This window comes from Gastrolobium bilobum, unplaced genomic scaffold (genome assembly GCF_033153095.1).
Source record: "Gastrolobium bilobum isolate Gb01-03AN ecotype WA unplaced genomic scaffold, APGP_CSIRO_Gbil_v1 utg13508, whole genome shotgun sequence".
NCBI classification, from domain to species: Eukaryota; Viridiplantae; Streptophyta; class Magnoliopsida; order Fabales; family Fabaceae; genus Gastrolobium; species Gastrolobium bilobum.
The window spans coordinates 227,804-251,258 of record NW_026897498.1 but is presented as its reverse complement, the minus strand read 5'-3'; the positions used below and the strand labels follow the sequence as shown (position 1 = coordinate 251,258).

The window sequence follows — 23,455 nt, the reverse complement described above, 5'->3', positions numbered from 1 at the left end:
CACCGACAATTGCGCTGCGTAGGCATCGTGCTTCCAACCAGTAACCACATTTGAGCAATTAATATATATTACGAATGAACATGAAGCATTTATTTTTCAAAGAGAAGAATAAACATGAGACTTGAGAAAAAAAACTGGTTAAATTGATTTGTTTCATTGAAATTTCATGTGCATGAGAGCAAGTTTTCTACTACACAATTGCAGAACAAAAAAATTTTACTTATATTTTTTATTTTTTTTTCATTCTCGGAATTAAAACTAGCACTAACCAATACATATACAAAGAGGAAAATGAGAAAAAGAATTACAAAACATCTCATAATTTGTGACCGATAATAGACACATATATATTTCACTTATTTTCTTAGAGTTAAGAATAGCATTATGCTTTATGAAACACTTGAAGACTGCAACTTTAATTACATTATAGACTATATAAGCTATAACTATACGTATTTTGTTTGAGGAACCACCACAAATGTGGTTTATACTTTATTGTATATATTTAATAAAATCACAAACCTCATATAATATAAGACACTGCTACAATTGGAGACTCAATCTTAGGCGTAATCGCACATTCCAAAGACACAATATTGACCAAGTTCACACCTATGATTGCACTCCCCACAATGCCTCTTGTCAAAGTTTGTATCAACGCATTGCCCTCTACAACATGTCTCAGTGTACTTGCATTTCTTCTTGCACGCACCACAGTTATGCATATCATAGCCCAAATCCATGCACTTGTTGTTGCAGCATGTGGAGTTATTATTGGCACCAATCAAGTTACAAACCTCGTTGTCCTTGTTACAATGATCAGCAGCATTAGGGTTTTGAGCTAGGAAGCGACTCACCCTCTTTGAAGGAAGAACTATTTTGTTCTTACGGATCAATGGTTGCTCTGATGATGGCAGATCATTGTGCACAAAAGCCGGTTTCACGGTTTCCTCTTTGTTGAGGCTTTTCATTGTGAGTGTGATTGACAAAGCCATGGTTATTGCTATGATGAATATCACTTTTAGGAACCCCATGGCTTTGCCAGTAGCAAGAGATAGTTGAAGGGACTCAGGAGAGTATATTTTTTCTTTGTTTGCTTCTTGGGAAAGTGGGAGGATGGTAGAAAATGAAGGGGGACCTAGGGTTTATAATAACACGACTACAGCGGGAGAAGTTAACGCCGCAAAAGTGGTTAAAGGTGAAGAGGTTGCATGCTGCATGAGGAAGAGTATTGTGGAATTCTAATATATTCTATTATTTGACCTTAAAAAGCTTCAGCTACTTATATAACTTGAGCACTCCAATATCTCTCCATTCAAACTTCAATTTTCTCCATATGGTCCGTTATACCCCTCGCTTCATGAGTTATATGATTCATACGTCAAGGATTTATAGAAACAAATAATAATGAAAAAAATACAAATTCACTTATTTGAATAAATTTATAAATCATTCTAAGTATAAACGTTATTAGGTTTTGTTTAGAATACTACGGCCTTAAGAGCAATGGAGCCTTCCATGGTAAAGGATGACTACGATGTCCAAGGAGAGAGCATGTTAATAATATATAATGGTAAATCAAGTCTAACACTATTTATAAATATTGGTACGAGTTTTATTAAAATTAAGTTAATAATATATAAATTTAGGGTATGTTATTCTTATATCAATATAAGAAAAATTCTTCTTACATTTATTGTTAGCTATTGATTCATTTGTATCTATGACTCACACAATTAAAAAAACTAGAAACTCTACGTATGAATAAGATTAATTATCAAAATTGAGAGTGTAACTTATAATTTGTGAAATGATCTGACTCTATAAATTAATTTATATAAAATAAAATTCTAACAATATTGGAAGCTCACATACTTGTGGAAGTCAAAGGGTACTAATGACATTCTAGCATTGCCAGACATCTGATGAAATTGCAGTGGATGGCCTGAGGAAATTTAGGCATGCTGCTAGGATAAGCAAAGGGCTTTGCCGTATATGTTGAACTTTGAACAAAGGCAGAATTCATAAATGCAGCTGCTACGCTTCGTGTTTAATTTGCAAAACATATTGAAACTTGGGTTCAAAGGCTGGTTTCCAAGGGATTAATCTGACCATTTTTGTTGGCCAATTAAGGGATGCATTGTGCAAGTTAACTAAGCTTGAAGAATTTAATCTACATGAATACACGTGGACTATGTAAACCGTACACAAATCTGTGCAATTAAGAATGAATGGGGTTTGCAACTACGAGCTCCAGATGTCGCCTTACAATACGTCGTTGATATTTGATAAGTTAAAATTCTATATTGCTCCAAATATTTTTTATTTTGACACTTGCGATTTCTTAGGTTTTTGCGCTTTAATTATTGCGATAGTTTGTACTATCAGTAAAGAAAAACGTAATATGTAAACAAGAATACAAGCATGAATCTGCGGACACGATACTCCTAATTTCCTTACATATATAAGAAATATTGTAATGCTAAACGCGTTTATTAGTTTATCACGGAAATCGATCATAACCCATATGTTTCATGTTATTATAAAAGTAAAAAGTTGTATTTATAAATTTTTTATTTATAAACTCTTATACATTTAATTATGCATTTTTCAAAATAAACTCGGGTAGGAATGCATTTTCAGGAATGTATAGAGTAATTTGTAAATAAAAAATTTGTAAATATAAATAAAATTCGTAATTCTAACATTTTTAAGTCTTTTTGAGGCTTCAATAAGCAAACGACAATAATCCTATTTGAATATGTTAGGAAATTATATTTCCTAATATGTTTGTGGGCTACATATTGTATTAATAATTATATTATGCTATTTCATATAAATATTGAGTAAATTAAAGTGATCAGATAAAGATGCCTAAATAGATTCCTAAGCAAGTGTGGGAGAAATGAGTGGAGATTAGAGTTGGGTCAACTAGGTATAATGTGAGCTTACTGGTCCAACAATAAAGAAAACACTATAAAGGATTATGGTCCCCAATATATCAAATAACAACCCTCTTTTCTTTTTCCCATCAAGAGAGACAACACACTAAAGAATAAGGATTAAGGCTATTTGCCTGAGGAAGACCTCATACCCTAAAGGAGAAGATCAAAGTTATTCTGCTGCTATAGAGACATATATTCCTCCATATTTCTGTTAATATTTCTTTGTGATTTAGTATAATGGATCTTGATTTGTAGGTGATGGTTATCACCATAAGTTTTGGAGGAATTAATATTCCAAAAATTGGTATCAGAGCAATCGTCATCTTAAATCATGAGGGAATTAAGTTTTGTGATTTTTTTTTATATATGATGAATCATGAAAAGTTTTGCTTTATTGTCTTTTGGCATAAATTTTGATTTTTTTGGGGTTTAATTTTTTTTCTTTATATAAAGTCTTATCTCTGGGTCTTTGGTTCAATCCTTATACATGACTTTGAATAGAGATAATGGTTGTGCATCAAGCCTCTTCTATGTAGTATTATTTTTGTTCCCTGATGGTGATTTTTGGTTTTGGGACAAAAGTTACAATCTTTAATTGGTTTTAAAGTAGTTGCATTATAATAGCTTTCTGAGCCTCGGTCGTATTGAATCATTGGGGTTTATTATTTAAACTTTTGAATTTGCATAAAGGTGGAATCTTTGGAAGAATTTGACTTCGTAATTGTAAGAATCTGCACTGTTAAATTAGGAAATTAATTAATTAAATATGATATTTGGAAATTATTCCATAATTGACCTAGAATAATTATGAGAGAGCTTAAATAATTATGGTAAGTGATTAATAATGTTGAAAGTCATTTTTCTGACGAAAAGTGCGGATACCGGCTCTGCCTCACGATATAAATGCGTACCGATGAAGTATCCCGAAAAATTATGAAAAGTGTGTATATATTACTAGAATAATATATAGGACTAGTATGTCAAGTTTCAAGTCAAAATAATGAGAATTGGTGTCAGAACTAATACTGGCTACGTAAAAGCACGTATCGACAAAGTGTTGCGAAAAATAAAATAAAAATATGAAAAATCTTAGAAAAATGGCTAGGTTCAGAATCCAAAGTTTGAGATTAAAATGCTAAGCGTAGATATTAGTGCTAATATAGTGCGATTAAAACTTAAATGACTATAAATAACGAAATGACACATAACCCTAGGCCATATTGTGCCTTCTACGTGGGAAAATTCTGAAGCTTGGAGTCAACCACCTTGCCACCCTTCCTTCCCCTCCATTGAAGCTCCAAGAGAGCACCTTTCCTCCTACTTTCTTCACCAAAGTTCCTTGTATGAGTGTGCTCTAGCCTTGGGTGGGTGAAAGTCTTGAAATTTATGAGTTTGGTAGCCTCTTTTCTTGAGTGTATGAGGGTTGTATTCTGAGTTGCAGGAGAGGAGACCTTTTACTTGGTATTTGAAGCTTCAAGGTGCCATTTTGGTTGAGAAAGGACCGAGCTTTGGTCACCATTTCGTGGCTTGTGTAATCTGACTTCTTGGGACAGATTGGTGAGCTCCAAGAGCACCCTTTTTTGAGTTTGAACCTTTGGGTAAGCTTCACCACCTTTGATCACGAGTTTTATTGGTTAAAAGTGAAGTCTTGGCATGTAAAATGAGTTGAATAGGTAACCAACAAGAACATGAACCTAATAGTGTATAAAATTGCATGCTTGGACGTATTAATGGGTTAAAAATCCAACCTTGAAGTGATATCTTCGCGAAATGCAGAAACTGCATTATATCGCGAAATATCTGAATATGATATACAGATATTGATATCTGGATATTGATATCCGGATATAGGGTTGGAGATATCCGGATATGGATATCCAGATATGGCCCCGACAAATATCCGGATATTCTGGGAATTTCGAGACAGTGACGGTTCTATTCAGACAAAACTATATTATGGGTTTATGGACCCATGATTGGTTAAGTTGAACCTCTGTAATAATTAACTAAGTCAGAATCAAAGTGATTAAGGGCTTATGGATTTGTGAGAAGCCTAAAGACATGAAACGAAGAAGAAAACGTTGTTGTTGTGTCTTGAATTATTAGATGATGAATGTTGATATGATTGCTGGTCTAAAATAGATTGTGATTCTGCTATTTGTGGACTTTGAGCTTGGTTGGACTCTTGGTTGGATAGTTAGCTTGCGAGGTAAGCTTTCGTGTCCTCGCTTTAGCCAGTCTTGGTTCCACCATACCCCATGGGGGAATGGTTTATATGCATGATGTGTTTTCATGTATTGATTTTGAAATGTTGTTGAGCTGTTATGTGCAAGTGCCTTATGATATACATGTGTTGTTCCACCTAGACGGTAAGCCTGTGTATGTAGGAGATATACCATAGGGTGATTCTGTGGGTGGGTGCAAGTGGTGTCTTGCACTGATGTAGGTAATTGACGTATGTAAATCCTGCATTTCTCTGACCAGTAGAATAGTTGAGACACATGACATGATTATTCTGCTGCATTGCACTGATTTTGGAACTTATACTGTTTTACCGCTTTTAGAACTTATATTGCACATGTAAGTGAGTTTGGGGTGGAAAAATCCTTGAGGACCCCTTGTCTTACTGAGATTTCTGTTTAGATATCTCACCCTATGTGTGGGGCACATTTTCAGGTTCAGGTAACTCGGGGGGTTGATACCTCAGGCGGCAGGAGGCCGAAGCTTAGTTGACTGATGCATGATGATGATTATACTGTTATGATTGGATGCCGCTTTACTTTTATTATCTTGTTATTTGATTTGAGACTCTGTTGGGCTTTGTTGCCTTATTTGGTGAGCATGGGGGTTGTCCATGCCACATTAATTGACTATGTTCTATTTTAACATTGAGTTTTATAATTGTATCAGGATTATGGTCCGGACTATGTGTTGTAGTTCCGTGATTTAGATACTCACAGTTATTTATATATTGAGATATTCCAATTAGTTGTTTTATTGCAATTTACATACAGGCAATGTTTTATGAAAAAGGATTAAGTAATCAACTTGGTTAATGTTAATGACATCATAATTGAAAAGAAAAAGTTAATTCCGCATTTCAATTAAGCGTAGCTTAATACGATGATATGATAACAAACCGGGTATACATGGGGTGTTACATTTTACGGTATCAGAGAACTTTATAGGGGAAAAGCTTGTATGTATTGCAATAACTTAGGATGTATTGCAGTGTGTCTTATCTTGTGTGTTTTTTCTGTTGGGTTTTGCTATGATGATGCATGTATGACCACATTGCGTGGGCCTGATCAACTCATTCTTTGTGTAACTTGTGCAGAGTCATGGTAATGCAAAGGAGAAACCGTGAGACGAATGGGGGTCAACCCGACCTGGTCCTGACTGCATTAGCTGAGATGCAGGCTGCTAGATTAGCCGATCAGGAGGCCGCTAGATTGCCAACCTGGCGATGATGGACGTCGTTCGAGAGGCGAACCAGAAGGCCATCAAAGATGTTCTTGAGGCAAACCGGCTGGCGAACATGACCATGATGAGGGTCATGTTGGAGGAGATGAGGGCTGGCCGCAATGCGGGTCAGTTCCCTCCGCCACCACCTCCACCCAGTCTTCAGGACGATAGTCAGAGTCACACTGAGGGTGTCAGTCATCTTACTGGGATGATGCAGATCTACCACGAGCCTGTTGAGAACCGTGACGCAATTGACCGCTGGCTGAATGCTTTCTGCAAGCATAAGCCACCTACTTTTAATGGGTCTTATGACCCTATTGCTGCGGCTAGATGGCTTCAGGCGCTGGATAAGATTTTCAGAGTTATGCAGTGCACGGATCCGCAGAAGCTGATGTTTGCCACCTACATGCTGGAGGGTGATGCACATGAGTGGTGGACGAACACCTCTCACGCCTATGAGATGCAGGGTCATGTCATGACATGGTCATTCTTTGAGGATTGTTTCCTAGGGAGGTATTTCCCATACGATGCCAGTTGACGAGTACTTGGCCAAGTTCAATGAACTGGTCAAGTTTGCACATTTTCGGATTGCTATGTCGACCCCTACATTCTTGGCCTCTAAGTTCCGCAGGGGACTTAATGAGGAGATAGTTGATCGTATTGCTGGTCCTGCATCTAAAGATTTTGGTACGTTGGTGCAGCAGTGTAGGGACATTAAGGATGTCTGTATTGTGAGCAAGGCCAAGAGGGCCAAAGTTGCTGAGGTCAAGGGAATCAGCAGTTCCACTTCTTGGAAGGACAGGAAGTTTGCGGGAAAAGGTAAAGGGAAGCAGTTGGCCGCTAGGCAGGCGCCTAGTCAGTTCAAGAGGACTTCTACTCAGGGGAGTTCAGTTAGACCTCGTACTCCCAGATGCTCGGGATGTGGGAAATTCCATGTGGGGCCGTGTGCTACCGGCCAGTTGATCTGTTTTTAGTGTGGCCAAGCGGGCCACTACTCCAGAGATTGTCCGTCGTCGACCGCGAGAGCTGCGACGGTTCAGGAAGTTCCACTTCAGATGCTTCCCCTTCCACCTACAGCGGAACCTGCGGTGCCACCTGCCACCGATCGTGTTTACACCTTGGATAGGCAGCAGTCGAATAGAGCTCTGAACCTTGTCAGAGGTACTGTTTCCGTTGGTGGATCTAATGTTGATGTATTATTTGGCTCCGGGGCTACGCATTCTTTTATTGCAACCTTGATTGCTGCGGGGCTTGAGTTGCCCAGTGATGTGCTTTCTCCACCGTTGCGGGTGACTACTGCCACCGGACAAAAGTGTGATACCTCCACTGTACATCGAGATGTCGTGTTTCAGTGGGATGGCCGTGAGTTCTTGGTGGATCTGACAGGATTGCCGATGGCTAATTTGGAGATCATCCTTGGCATGGATTGGTTGTCCAAGAATTGTGTGATGATTGATTGTTGTGCCAAGCGAGTGGTGATGTCTCCGTGTGATTCCACAACCAGTTCCTCGCCTTATATTTCAGTGCTGCAGGCTAGAGAGCCTTGAGAGCAGGGGCATTCAGATATGTCATGTTGGGAGGTTTGGTAAGTGGGACACAAGAGGACATTACCAGCATTTCTGTGGTGAAAGAATTCCTCGAGGTGTTTCCTGAGGACATTCCTGAGTTCCCGCCACAGCGGGAGATAGAGTTCTCAATTGATTTATTGCCTGGTGTGGGGCCTATTTCACTAGTGCCTTATTGGATGTCGCCACCAGAGTTGGCAGAGCTGAAGAAGCATATTGAGGATCTTTCAGCGAAAGATTTCATTCGACCGAGTGTGTCTCCATGGGGAGCATCAATCATTTTTGTGAAAAAGAAAGATGGGACTATACGGTTGTGCACCGACTACAGGTAGCTGAACAAGGTGACAATCAAGAACAAGTACCCCCTTCCTCGTATTGATGATTTGTTGGATCAACTGAAGGGTGCTTGCGTGTACTCGAAGATTGATCTCTGGTCCGGATACTATCAGATTCGGGTTAAGCCGGAGGATGTCCCTGAGACCGCGTTTCGCTTGAGATACGGTCATTATGAGTATTTGGTGATCCCGTTTGGACTCACCAATACACCCGCAGTCTTCATGGATTACATGAACCAGATTTTCCAGCTATATTTAGATCAGTTTGTGATCGTCTTCATTGACGATATTTTGATTTACTCCAAGACAGAGGAGAAGTATGCGGAGCACTTGAGGATTGTGTTGCAAGTGCTGAAGGAGAAAAAGCTTTATGTTAAGCCTTCGAAATGTGGGTTTTGGCTCAAGTCAGTGAAGTTCCTTGGGCATGTGATTTCTGCAGAAGGAGTTGCAGTTTACCCTAACAAGTTTGAGGCCGTGTTAGATTGGGAGAGGCCCAAGACGGTTATAGAAGTTAGGAGTTTCTTGGGTTTGGTTGGTTACTACAGGAGGTTCATCAAGGGATTCTCCATGTTAGTTCTACCATTGACTCGCCTTACCCGAAAGGAGACTCCGTTTGTGTGGACTCATGAGTGTGAGTAGTGCTTTCAGGAGTTAAAGGAGAGACTGATGACTGCACCTGTGTTGGTCCTTCCTGATCCTGCTGAGGAGGTCGGGTTATATTGTGACGCCTCCAGAAAAGGGGCTGGGTTGTGTGTTGATGCAGTTGGGAAAATTGATTGCTTATGCTTCGAGGCAATTGAAGCCTCATGAGGAGAACTACCCGACTCATGATTTGGAGTTGGCTGCTATTGTTTTTGCTTTCAAGATTTGGAGGCATTATCTCTATGGCATGAAGTTTGCCGTGTTTAGTGACCACAAGAGTCTGAAGTATCTATTTAATCAGAAGGAGTTGAACGTGAGACAAAGGAGATGGATGGAATTCCTGAAGGATTACGACTTTGAGTTGAAGTACCATCCTGGAAAGGCCAATGTGGTAGCTGATGCTTTGAGTCAGAAATCTGTGAGTCTATCCAGTTTGACGATGGGAGACTATGAGATAATTGAAAAGTTTTGAGATCTGACGGTGACCTCTTTGTTTGGGGGTGCACTTCTCAAAATGGAAACTGTGCAAGTTGAAAATGAGCTAATGGAAAAGATTAAAGAGGCGCAGGTGCAAAGAGAGTTCCTTGACTATGTGTCTTGGAACGAGGATGGTTTGTTGACTTTCCAGAAAAGGATTGTGGTTCCTCGAGGTCCTTTGACTGAGGAGGTGATGACAGAGGCTCATAAGGGCCAGTTTACTGTCCACCCTGGTGCTACAAAGATGTACCAGGACTTGAAAAGAAATTACTGGTGGCCAGGAATGAAGAAGGACATAGTTGTTTTTGTGTCCAAGTGTTTGATTTTCCAAAAGGTGAAGATTGAACACCAGAAGCCGTTTGGTAAGCTTTAACCCCTTGAGATACCACAATGGAAGTGGAAGAACATTTCCATGGACTTCGTGGTGGGATTGCCTAAGACTTAGGCTGGTTGTGACTCTATCTGGGTCATTGTGGACAGATTGACAAAGTCTGCCCATTTTCTTCCGGTGAAGGTGAGCTTCACTACAGAGCAGTTGGCCAAGCTTTATGTTCGCGAGATCGTGATGCTTCACGGGGTGCCCGAGAGTATCATCAGTGATAGGGACCCAAAGTTCACATCTTGGTTCTAGGAGGCACTGCAAGGAGCTTTTGGTACTCAGTTGAGATTAAGTACAACCTATCACCCTCAGACTGACGGACAGACTGAGCGGACCATCCAGACCTTGGAGGACATGTTGAGGGATTGCACTTTGGAGCAGGGTTCAACATAGGATAGGTACCTGCCATTGGTTGAGTTTTCTTACAACAACAGTTTTCATGCTAGCCTGGGCATAGCACCCTACGAGGCGTTGTATGGTAGGGGGTGTCGGACTCCTACCTGTTGGTCTCAGGTTAGAGATCGCGAGTTGTTTGGCTTGGACTTTGTCCAAGATACCATCCTGCAGATCCAGTTGATCAGAGAAAAGCTGAAGCAGGCGCAGAATCGCCAGTAGAGTTACTATGATGTTAAGCAACGACCACTAGAGTTCAGTGAGGGTGAGCTCGTGTTTGTGAGACTCTCACCTGTCATCGGTGTTGGTTGGGCCCTCGGAGTGAGGAAGCTTAGCCTGCGATTCATTGGGCCATACCAGATCCTTGGTAGAGTAGGACCTGTTGCCTACCGGCTTGCCTTGCCTCTAAACTTGGCCAACATCAACGACGTGTTTCACGTGTCTCAACTTCGGAAGTACATTGCGGATCCTTCGCACGTGGTGCAACCGGATGATGTGGAGGTTCGGGAGAACCTAAAGACTCCTGTCGGACCACTCAAGATTCTCGATCGTGGCGAGAAGAAGCTAAGGAGCAAGATCATCCCGATGGTCAAAGTGCAATGGGCAGGAAGAACTGCTGAGGAGTGTACTTGGAAGCGAGAAGACGAGCTTCTCCGGAAATACCCCGAGTTTCGGGACAGGACATAATTCTTTAAAGGTAGGGTGAATGTAAGAACCCGCACCGTTAAATTAGAAAATTAATTAATTAAATATGATATTAGGAAATTATTCCATAATTGACCTAGAATAATTATGAGAGAGCTTAAACAATTATAGTAAGTGATTAATAATGTTGAAAGTCGTTTTTCTGACGAAAAGTGCGAATACCGGTTCTGCCTCACGGTATCAATGCGTACCGATGAAGTATCCCGAAAAATTATGAAAAGTGTGTATATATTACTAAAATAATATATAGGACTAGTATGTCAAGTTTCAAGTCAAAATAATGAGAATTGGTGTCAGAACTGATACTGGCTACATAAAAGCGCGTACCGGCAAAGTGCTGCGAAAAATAAAATAAAAATATGACAAATCTTAGAAAAATGGCTAGGTTCAGAATCCAAAGTTTGGGATTAAAATACTAAGCGTAGCTATTAGTGCTAATACAGTGCGATTAAAACTTAAACGGTTATAAATAGTGAAATGGCACATAACCCTAGGCCATATTGTTGTGACTCGTCAAGTGCACCGGTCGTAAAGTAATAAAGTGTACCGGAGTACGAGATCGTTTCCACGAGGATCGGATTTTCAAGCACTAGTTCGCTAATCGCGTTTTAGTTGGACAATCAAGAATTGGATGAAGAGAATTGTATGTGGAGAAATTGAAAAGTAAAAACAAGTAATAACATGCAATTAAAGGAAATTCAGAATTAAAAAAAAAAACAATTGGAAAAGATGATGATTGATTACGAATTAAAACAAGTGTAGTTAGGGTTTCGACTTCCCACAATCTCCTCAATATGTTATGAATTAAATAGTTAAGAACCTTTTCTTAATATATTGTCAATCAATTCTATCTAAGTTAATTAGGGCTCAATTCCTTGTTACCCTAAATCTATGTGATCTTGAAAGAACTCTAGTCTCCTGATTATTCCCCAAGAAAACATGCATTAAGATCAAGAATTTCAAGATTGCATAATTACCCTATGTCTATCCCTAGATAACAAGGATTATGATAAATTTATCAAGTAAGGGTTCATGCACCAACATCCCTATTGTCATACAATTCCCCAAAATCATTCTATAAGGAGCAAACTCATAGAAAGCATTAAAAACAGATAAATTTATTCAATTATAAAAAGAAAAGAATTCGGAGACAATTTAATTCATAAACATAAATATTCAATTGGGTTCCATCTACCCCTAACTACATAAAAATCTAGCCTAGCATACTGAATTCAAAAATAATAGTAAAGAAAAGAGAACCCCAAGCCTCCATTGGTGTGATGTTGACTTGGTTCGTCAGTGTTCCAGCACTCCGCAACAGGATTCCTCCTTTAAGTCTCTATGTAATTCTCTGGACTTGTGAATTGGTGTATTGGTCTGACCCTCAGCTCCCTATTTATAATCTTCAAAGCCACATCCTTCATTGCATCTCCCACTGTATCCGTATCAGATTTGTAATTGATTTCATAATTGTTTCCTTTTGTGTTTAAGATCTTGTAGATTGGTGACAGATTTAAGACTTTGAATCCTGCTTCAATCTTCCATGAATCTCTTTAAATCAGGTTTGATACGCTTCCGCTTTAATTCCGAATATCAAAATCTGATATCCATTGGAAAATTTCAGCAAATCTTGGTAAATCTTTGTTGTCTGGAACGTGCTTGGGCGCTCAAGCGCGTTGTTGGCCGCTTGAGCGTGCTTTAGTGCCTGTAATTTGCAATTCTGCCTGCTCTCAAGCGCTCGAGCGTGCTCCTCGTGATAAATTCTTGTCATCTTGGGTGCTTGAGCGTGCATATGTGCGCTTGAGCGTCCTAACTTGCCCAGTTTGGCTGTTTTTCCTGCCATGAAGCGCTCGAGCGTCCTCTTGTGCACTTGAGCGTGCTCTTCTAGCTCTTAACTTGTAAGATTTTGGCTTCCCTTGGTCCATATTAAGTTGCTACTTCTTCATCATGATTTCTTTAGCACTTTTTAGCACCAATATTTGTGGTTTTACCTTCAAAATGCAAATAACATCAAAACGTCAGCTCAATTTCCTATCTTATGACTTATATGTTGTAGATCCTTGAATTCCATGCATTCTACTACATAACTCTTGTATAATTTAGCCTCAAAACATGGCAAACCAAAGGTTTATCAAACATTCCCAGATTTGAATATTGTTGTCCTCAGCAATCAATCAGAATAAACTAAGGGAATAGGGAGTAGGAATCCTCAAAAGCATGGAATTTGATAGAAATAATTCAACAGAGATATGATGACAGAGCATTCAGACTCAAAAGATTAATGCATCAATCAAATAAATTCACAATTCATCAGAAAAGAAATTCTTAAGATCAAGAACAAGAGAGATTTCCCTTAGCACCCTCTCACTAGGATTTCAATTCACTCACGCTCCATTATTTAGAGGGTTGGTGTTTCACTCGAATCCCACTGAATCAGACTACCATAGGCTTGCTCATATTCTAGCTCTCCACAGTAATAGTAAAGTATTCAACAGATCAAGAGGTCTTTATTCAGGTTGTAACTTGGCCTGGCTGAAGGGGAAGGAAAATTTGGAGAAAGGCTTCCAAGATTAAAATCCAGATTTTGAAGAGGAATGGATGTAATTTTTTCCAGTCGGTCAACAACTTTCTTTTTCTTGTCGTTCGTTCTTCTTCACCTCTTTCTTCCTTCGGACTTTTTCTCTTATTTGTCTTTCTCTTTTCTTAGAATACTTTTCTTTTATCATACTTATTTTATTTTTCTAAGATTTATCATATTTTTATTTGGTCAACAAACTTAGGATTCTGAACCTACTCATTTTTCTAAGATTTATCATATTTTTATTTTATTTTTCGCAGCACCTTTCCGGTACGCGCTTTTCCATAGCCAGTATCAGTTCTGGCACCAGTTCTCATTATTTTAACTTGAAACTTGAAATCAAAGTCCTACATATTATTCTAGGAATATTCATGCATTTATTTTAATTTTCCGGGATACTTCGTCGGTACGCATTTATACCGAGTAGTAGAACCGGTATCTGCACTTTTCGTCAGAAAAGCGACTTTCAACATTATTACTCACTTACCATAATTATTTAAGCCTCATAATAATTACTAGGGTCAATTATGGAATTATTTCCTAATTTCACATAATTAATTAATTAACTTCCTTAATTAACGGTGCGGGTTTTTACACCTTGCCCCCACAGTTGTCGAATCTGCACGACGTTTTTCATGTATCGCAGCTGCGGCGTTATATTCCGGATGAATCACATGTGGTGATACCAGATGATATTGAGATTCGGGAGAATTTGAAGACTCCTGTAGGGCCTATTGATGTCCTCGACCGCAGTGAAAGAGGCTAAGAAGCAAAAATATTCCGATGCTAAAGATTCAATGGGAAGGACGTACACTTGAGGAGGCTACTTGGGAGCGGGAGGATGAGATTCTCCGGCTGTATCCTGAGTTAGCAGACATGTATGATTTAATTTTGCGGACAAAATTTCAAAAGGAGGGGTGAATATAACACCTCGCATTTCTAAATTATATATTAATATATTAAACATGGATTAAAGGGAAGGATTAGTGAAAATCTTGAAAATCAGGTCAAAATACAAAGGAAGGGTAAAACGGTAATTAACCAAACACGCAACCCTAGGAAGGTAAAATTGAGTAGGAAGTCTCAAATGATAAAAATAACCCTGGAAATGGATTCAGAACAAAAAATTGAGTGGTTAGGCAAGTTTCAGAAAATTTAGTGAATAATGCTTTTACTCGGGTAAAAGTACCGCAGTACAGTTGAACCGTAAAGCGTGTCGATTGAGTTTTGAGCTCTAGGTTTTGAATACAAGTTATAAATGGTATATAGGATTAGTAAATATGATTTTTGATGGAAATTAGTAAGTTTGGGGAAACGTGCCCACGACGCGTGTAACAGCTTAAAACAGCAATTTCTCCGAACGACCGGAAAACTCCGGATTCATCTGATCAAGGGTAATTAAAGGACAATGGTTAATGTTAGAAGTTAGAGTTTCTAAATAGGTTATGAAATTACGGATGTTTAGTGGAATCAGAGGAAAATTCGAATTAGTTTGAAATCGCGTGAGGTGGCGGTGGGCCCCACCTCACTTAAGTCACCTAAGCTAAGTCACTATTCATCATCCCTCGCACTCACACCCTTTCTCTAAACCCGCGGCCCTTCCCCTCTCCCACCCCTATTTTCATTTCAATTTTCTTTCTCTTCTAACTTCATCAAATCATCATCAAATCAAGTGAAATTTGTCATGAAATTTATTGGAAATCACCTTCCAAACACATTGGTGGTAGTCTTGAGCCTTGAAACCAACTAAATTTTGAGAAATCCCTCCCCCAAAACTGCGACCTAGGTGTGAAGATTTGCACTCATGGAAGAGCCCTAGACCAACCTTTTGAGTAAGTTTCATCACATTTTATTGGTTGGATTAATTGATTTGATTTCATGAACCCTAGAGTGATTTTGCACGAATTGATTTAGTTAGAGAGCTCAAATTGAAAATGCGTATTAGATAAATATGTCTTAGAATGATGTTTTGGAGTGTTGTATGTCATAAAATTTATTGGCGAAAATTTATGATAACTTCAGAAAATTTGGATGAAATGCCATGACTTTGTGTTGGGGATTGTTGTTAGGATTGTGTAATTGAATTGTTGGATGTGTATATGAGTTAATAGTGGGATGATAGAATGTATTGCATTCCTAAATTGAATTGAATGGTCAATGGTATTGGCCAATGTGGTTTTTGGCCTTGAGAGGGAAAAATGGAATTGGAGGTTGTGAAATCGTGTAATCGATATGTTGTGTTGTTAATGGTAATTAGAAGGGTTGTATGATGGTTGAATGTTTGGAAATCAAAGGAAAAAGTAGTTGGTTGGGTGAAATTGAAAATTGAACTAGAGTGAAAATTAATGAAAAAAAGAGGTTGTGGTGATGTAGGATTCAAATTGGCACTCAAAATGACATTGGGGTAGCCTTAGAATGCTTAAGAAAAATAGAAAAAAAATAAAGAAAAATAATTGGCATTTTTACACTAATATGGCCGAACCTCACTTGTGGGGGGAGGAAAAATTGTCATTTTGTGACTTTGGTGGATTCACCGTATATTAATGATCCGTATATGATCAATGTAGGTTGCCTCCCGCAGATTTGAACCTTGAACCGTGAGCTCGGTTGGTTGCCCTTGGTTTCGGACCAAAAGGGATTGAGGTAAGTCTTTTGGAACCATGCATATGTACTTGATGATTGCATGTGTGGTGAATGGAAAATTAATTGGAAATGTCCTCTGTGTAGGCATTTCTATTTGTGTACCTAGCTCGAGAAATATATTACGTTGGAGCTGTGGGAGAGGATTACACAGGTAACCTCTTGGTACTGGGGTTTGATCCCCGTGTGTGTTCCACCAGGCCCGTTGAGGGTGATGGTAGGAAATGTATGTAAATAATATAGGATAACATGTTCATGCATATTGTATGTGTGTTAGTACATAGGATGTACTGTGTCTCTGGCCAGTAGACTGTTTGCCTTCGGGCGTTACGGACTTCCACTGGATAGGTCTCCGTGAGGGAGTTCCAGTTGACCTGGGGTGGTGGTGTATGATCTGGATAGGACCACACTAGAAAGTCTCGGGTGGATATGGATGAAGGGTGTAACACCCCGTATATATCCGATAATGTTATCATAATATCGTATTAAGCTGCGCTTAATTAAAAATGCGGAATATCTTTTTCTTTTCAATTATGATGTCATTATGATGTACATTGCAATAAACAGCTAACTGAAATACCTCATTAATTAATTAACATAAGTATGTCTCTAGACACGGATCTACAACACGTAGACCGGTCGAACTAGCAGTTTATACAATTCAACTCAAAAGTACTAACAACATAGTGGCATGGACAACCCCCATGCTCACCCAAATAAGGCAACAAAGCCCAACATAAGTCTCAACTCAATAATCATAAATGACAGAAAATATAAACAACATCCAATCTAGTCATGCCAGCATAATATGAACAGCACTAAACATCAACTAAGCTCGGCCTCCTGCCGCCAGAGACATCAGTCCCCATACTACCTGAACCTGAACTAAGCATTCCCCAAACGTGGGGTGAGATCTCTAAACAAAAAATCTCAGTAAGGCAAGGGGTCCTTAAGGATCTTCATCCCCAAGCTCACTTACATGTGCAATATAAGTTCAAAAGCAGTTTATCATCATCAGTTCTAAATAGTGCAATGCAACAGATAATCATGTCATGTGTGTCAATAGTATTCTACTGGCCAGAGAAATGCAGGATTTATATACGCCAAATACCCATACATAGTGCAAGACGCTACTTGCATCCACCCCGGATCACTGTCTTGTATGACGCCAAATACTCAGGCTTACCGTCAAGATGGAACAACACATGCATATTAAAAGGCATTACACATAAAGCTCAACAGCATTTCAAATATCCAAAGCATGTAACACAGCATGCATATAACCACACCCCAATGGGACATGGTGGAACCACAACATGGCTAAACCGATGACACGAAAGCTTACCTCTTAAGCAGTCAATCCAAGTCAAGTCCACACAAGCTCAATGTCTAAACACAGCAGATCACAATCTGATTTAGGACCAGCAAGCATATCAACATTCATAGCTCCAAAACATAAACATAAAGACTACGTTTTCCTTTTACGTTTTACGTCTTAAGGTTTCCCACAAAGCCATAAGCCCTTAATCCCTTGATTCTGACTTAGTTAAGTATTTACAGAAGTTCAATCCCATCACAATAGGGTCCACAAACCCATAGCTCATTTCTGTATGAACAGTACCTTACTGTTCCTCGAAATCCCAGAATATCCGAATATATGTCGGGGGCATATCCGGATATCAATATCCGGATATCTCACAGGCAATATCCGAATATCAGTATCCGGATATCCAGATCCCCATATTCGGATATCCATATCCGGATATCAATATCCGGATATTTCGCGACAGAATGCAGTTTCTGCATTTCGCGAAGATATCCACCAAAGGTCCAACTTTTACCAAATAAAAGCGTTCAAGACTCCATTTTTAGGTCTATACAGGTTCATACACATGTTAGTTACTTGCTTAACCCATTTACATGCAAAGACACCACCTTTAAATCATTTACACTCAAGATCAAGGTTAGGCAACTCACCAAAGCTTCAAACTCCGAAATGGAAGGCTCTTGGAGCTCAACACCAACTCCAAAGGTTCTGACTTGGTCCCAAAACGAAAATGCTCCACCAAAGGTTGGTTCTTTCAACTCAAAGGTCACTACTTGGACCTCCAAATGCCATGACCAAGGCTTCTCAACACCCAAACCTCACAAGGTCAGCACCCTCACCAACACACAGTGGCTGGAACTCAGAATGTACACTCACACTCCCCCACCATGCAAGCTCTCACAAGCCCAAGGTATTTTGGAGAAGAAACCAAGAAGAAAGGAAGCTCCTTGTCTCACAACAATGGAGGAGAAGGTGGCAAAGGGTGACTGGAGGTGTTTCAGCAAAAAGAGGCACGTAGGGTGGCAATTCAGACCTAGGATCATGTGCCTTTTAAGTATATATAGCCACTTAAGAATAAAATACACAGTATTAACTTTAATTGTTACGCTTAGTATTTTAATCCCAAACTCAGGATTCTTAACCTACTCAACTTTACAAGAATTATTTTATTTTTCTTATATTTTTCGGAGCACCTTTCCGGTACGCACTTTTCATAGCCAGTACCAGTTTCTGGCACCAGTTCTCATTATTTTAACTTTAAAATCGTTCTACAAGTCCTACATATTATTCTAGTAATTATCATGTACTTATTATAATTTTTCGGGATACTTTTTCGGTATGCATTTATACCGACTAGCAGAACCGATATTTGCACTTTTCGTCAGAAAAGCGACTTTCAGCATTATTACTCACGTACTATAATTATTAGATTCTCAATATAATTATTGGGGTCAATTATGGAATTATTTCCTAGTTTCACATAATTAAATAATAACTTCCTTAATTAACGGTGCGGGTTCTTACATTCACCCCACCTTTTTAGGATTTTGTCCTCAAAATCAGAATATACATGTCTCGGAAATTGGTATACTGCTGGAGAAGCTCTTCCTCTCGCTCCCAGGTACACTCCTCAGGAGTCCTCCCTGACCATTGCACTTTGACCGTCGGAATGATCTTGCTCCTCAGCTGCTTCTCGCCACGATCGAGAAACTTGAGTGGTCCGACGGGAATTTTCATGTTCTCCCGAACCTCCACATCATCAGGTTGCACCACGTGCGAAGGATCCGCTACATACTTGCGAAGCTGAGAGACGTGAAACACGTCGTGGATGTTGGCTAGGTTCGGAGGTAAGGCAAGCTGATAGGCAACAGGTCCTACTCTACTAAGAATCTGGTATGACCCAATAAATCGCGGGCTCAGCTTCCTCACTCTGAGTGCCCGTCCAACACCGGTGACAGGTGAAAGTCTCACAAACACGTGCTCACCCTCACTGAACTCCAGTGGACGATGCTTGACATTGTAGTAACTTTTCTGGCGATTCTGCGCTTGCTTCAGCTTTTTCCTAATCATCTGGATTTGCAGGGTGGTATCTTGGACAAAGTCCAAGCCAAAAACTTCACGATCTCCAACCTTAGACCAGCAGGTAGGTGTACGTCACCTCCTACCGTAGAGCGCCTCGTAGGGTGCCATGCCCAGGCTAGCATGGAAACTGTTGTTATACGAAAACTCAACCAACGGAAGGTACCTATCCCATGCCGAGCCCTGCTCCAACGTGCAAGCCCGCAACATGTCCTCCAAGGTCTGGATAGTTCGCTCAGTCTGTCCATCAGTCTGAGGGTGATAGGCTGTACTTAGTACCAAAAGCTCCCTGCAGCGCCTCCCAGAACCGAGATGTGAACTTCGGGTCCCTATCACTGATGATACTCTCGGGCACCTCGTGAAGCCTCACGATCTCGCGAACATACAGTTTGGGCAACTGCTCAGTAGTGAAGCTCACCTTCACTGGAAGAAAATGGGCAGACTTCGTCAGTCTGTCCATAATGACCCATATCGAGTCATGGCCAACCTGAGTCTTCGGCAAACCCACAACGAAGTCCGTGGAATTGCTCTCCCATTTCCATTCTGGAATCTCAACAGGTTGAAGTTTACCATACGGCTTCTGATGTTCAATTTTCACCTTATGGCAGATCAAACACTTGGACACATACATAGCTATGTCCTTCTTTATTCCTGGCCACCAGAAATTCCTCTTCAGGTCTTGGTATATCTTTGTAGCACCAGGGTGAAAAGTAAACTGTCCCTTATGGGCCTCCGACATAACCTCTTCGGTCAAAGGACCTTGAGGAATCACAACACGCTTTTGAAACAACAGAAGTTCATCCTCACTCCAAGACACACTGTCTTGGTTCTTCACGAAGTCGAGACACTCTCTCTGCACTTGCACCTCATGGATCTTCTCCATAAGCTCATTCCTGACTTTCACAGTCTTCATCTCGAGAAGTGCACCCCCAAACAAGGAAGTCACCTTCAAGTCTCGAAACTTCTCTATGATGTCGAAGTCACCCATCGTCAAATTGGATAGACTCACGAATTTCTGACTCAAAGCATCAGCTACCACATTGGCCTTGCCAGGATGGTACTTCAACTCAAAGTCGTAGTCCTTCAGAAATTCCATCCATCTCCTCTGCCTCATGTTCAGCTCCTTCTGATCAAACAGATACTTCAAGCTCTTGTGGTCACAAACACCACAAACTGCATACCGAACAGATAATGCCTCCAAATCTTGAAAGCAAAAACAATCGCAGCCAACTCCAAATCATGAGTCGGGTAGTTCTCCTCATGAGGCTTCAACTGCCTCAAAGCGAAAGCAACAGCTCTACCAGACTGCATCAACACACAGCCCAACCCTTTTCCAGAAGCATCACAGTAAAGCTCAAACTGCTCCTCAGGATCAGGAAGGATCAACACATGTGAAGTAGTCAATCTCTCCTTCAACTCTTGAAAGCACGCCTCACACTCGTGAGTCCACACGAATGGAGTCTCCTTTCGGGTAAGGCGAGTCAAAGGGAGAACCATCATGGTGAAACCCTTGATGAACCTCCGATAGTAACCTGCCAAACCTAAGAAGCTCCTCACCTCCGTAACTGTCTTGGGCCTCTCCCAATCCAGCACAGCCTCAATCTTGTTGGGATCCACTGCAACTCCATCCGCTGAAATCACATGCCCCAGAAACTTGACTGATTTGAGCCAAAACTCACACTTAGAAGGCTTAGCATAAAGCTTTTTCTCCTTCAGCACTCGCAGAACAATCCTCAGATGCTCTGCATGCTCCTCCTCAGTCTTGGAGTAAATCAGAATGTCATCAATAAAGACGATCACAAACTGATCCAGATACGGCTGGAAAATCCTGTTCATGTAATTCATGAACACTGTCGGCACATTGGTGAGTCCAAACGGGATCACCAAATACTCAAAGTGACTGTATCTTGAACGAAACGCGGTCTTAAGGTCATCCTCCGACTTCACCCGAATTGATGGTATCTGGACCGGAGATTAATCTTGGAATACACGCAAGCACCCCTGAGCTGATCCAACAGATCATCAATCTGAGGAAGGGGATACTTGTACTTGATCGTCACCTTGTTCAACTGCCTGAAGTCGGTGCACAATCGCATTGTCCCGTCCTTCTTCTTCACAAAGATGACCGGTGCTCCCCAAGGAGACACACTCGGTCGAATAAAATCTTTCGCTGAAAGATCTTCAATATGCTTCTTCAGCTCAGCCAAATCCGGTGGCGACATCCGATATGGAGCTAATGAAATCGGCCCACACCAGGCAACAAATCAATGGAGAACTCTATCTCCCGCTGTGGCGGAAACTCAGGAAACACCTCGAGGAACTCCCCCACCACAGGAATGCTAGTGATATCCTCCTGTGTCCCACTCACCAAACCTCCCAACATGACATAACCAAATGCCCCTGCTCTCAAGGCCTTCCTAGCCTCCAGCAAAGAAATATATGGCGAGGAACTAGCTGTGGAATCACACGGAGACATCTCCACGCGCTTTGCACAGCAATCAATCAGTGCACAGTTTCTAGACAACCAATCCATGCCCAGAATAATCTCCAAGTTGGCCATCAACAATCTTATCAGATCCACCGAGAACTCACGACCGTCCCACTGAAACGCTACATCGCGATGTACAGTGGTAGAATCACAAATTTCTCCGATGGCGGTAGTCACCCGCAACGGTGGAGAAAGCACAGACATGGACAACTCAAGCCCCAAAGCAATCGGGGTAGCAACAAACAAATGCGTAGCCCCGGAATCAAACAATGCATCAACAGCAAAACCACCAATAGACACAATACCTTTAACAAGGTTCGGAGCGCGGTCTGACTGCTGCCTATCCAAGGTGTACACACGCCCAACAGAAGATGGCACCGCAGGTGCCGAAGTAGAAGCCATCGGAACCATCTGCAAAGGAACTGTCTGAACAGCTACAGCTCTCGCCGTCGACGACAGACAATCTCTAGAGAAGTGGCCCTCCTGGCCACACTGGAAACAGATCAGCTGACACGAAGCACAACGACCAGCATGCTCCTTTCCGCACCCCGCATATCTTGGAGTGGAAGGAGGCCTAGCAAAACTCCCCTGCTGTGAAGCAGCCCTCTTAAACTGACCAGGCGCCTGCCTAGTCGCCAACTGTTTACCTTTACCCTTCCCAGCAAACTTCATGTCCTTCCAAGAAGTAGGAGCAGGAGTGAAACCAACAGTCCCCTTGGTCTCATCGATCTTGGCCCTCTTGGCCTTGCTCGCTATACAGACATCCTCAATGTCCTCATCTCCTCCAACATTACTCTCATCATCGTCATGTTCTCCATCCTGTTCGCCTCGAGGACATCCTCAGTGGTCCTCCGGTTCGCTTCACGAACCTCTTCTGCGGCTATCCGGTTCGGCTCGTGAACAGCGTCCATCATTGTCGCGTTGGCCAATCTAGTGGCCTCCTGATCGGCTAACCTAGCCGCCTGCATCTCAGCCAATGCAGACAGGATAGGATCGAGTTGATCCTCAGAAGTCCCTCGTGTTCTCCCGGACCTTACCATGACTCTGCACAAGTTACACACATTATGAGTTGATCAGGCCCACGCAATGTGATTACATATGCATTATCATTATAAAATTCGACGGAGCAAACACACAAGACAGACGCATCCAAACATCCTAGCTATTGCAATACATACAGTCTTTTCCCTCGAACCATTGCTCTGATACCATAAATGTAACACCCCGTATATATCCGGTAATGTTATAATACTATCGTATTAAGCTGTGCTTAATTAAAAATGCGGAATATCTTTTTCAATTATGATTCATTAATCATTACCAACTTGATTACTTAACCAATTATGATGTCATTATGATGTACATTGCAATAAACAGCTAACTGAAATACCTCTTTAATTAATTAACATAAGTATGTCTCTAGACACGGAACTACAA

General features: G+C 40.8%; 1 protein-coding gene across 1 annotated transcript; it reads right to left on the bottom strand.

Annotated features, from left to right (window-relative positions):
• Positions 1-563: 563 nt before the first annotated feature.
• LOC133307415 (stigma-specific STIG1-like protein 1) lies at positions 564-1,034 on the bottom strand. Its single transcript, XM_061507923.1, has one exon. The coding sequence runs from the start codon at positions 1,032-1,034 to the stop codon at positions 564-566; it is 471 nt and encodes a 156-aa protein (XP_061363907.1).
• Between the last annotated feature and the right edge of the window lie 22,421 nt (positions 1,035-23,455).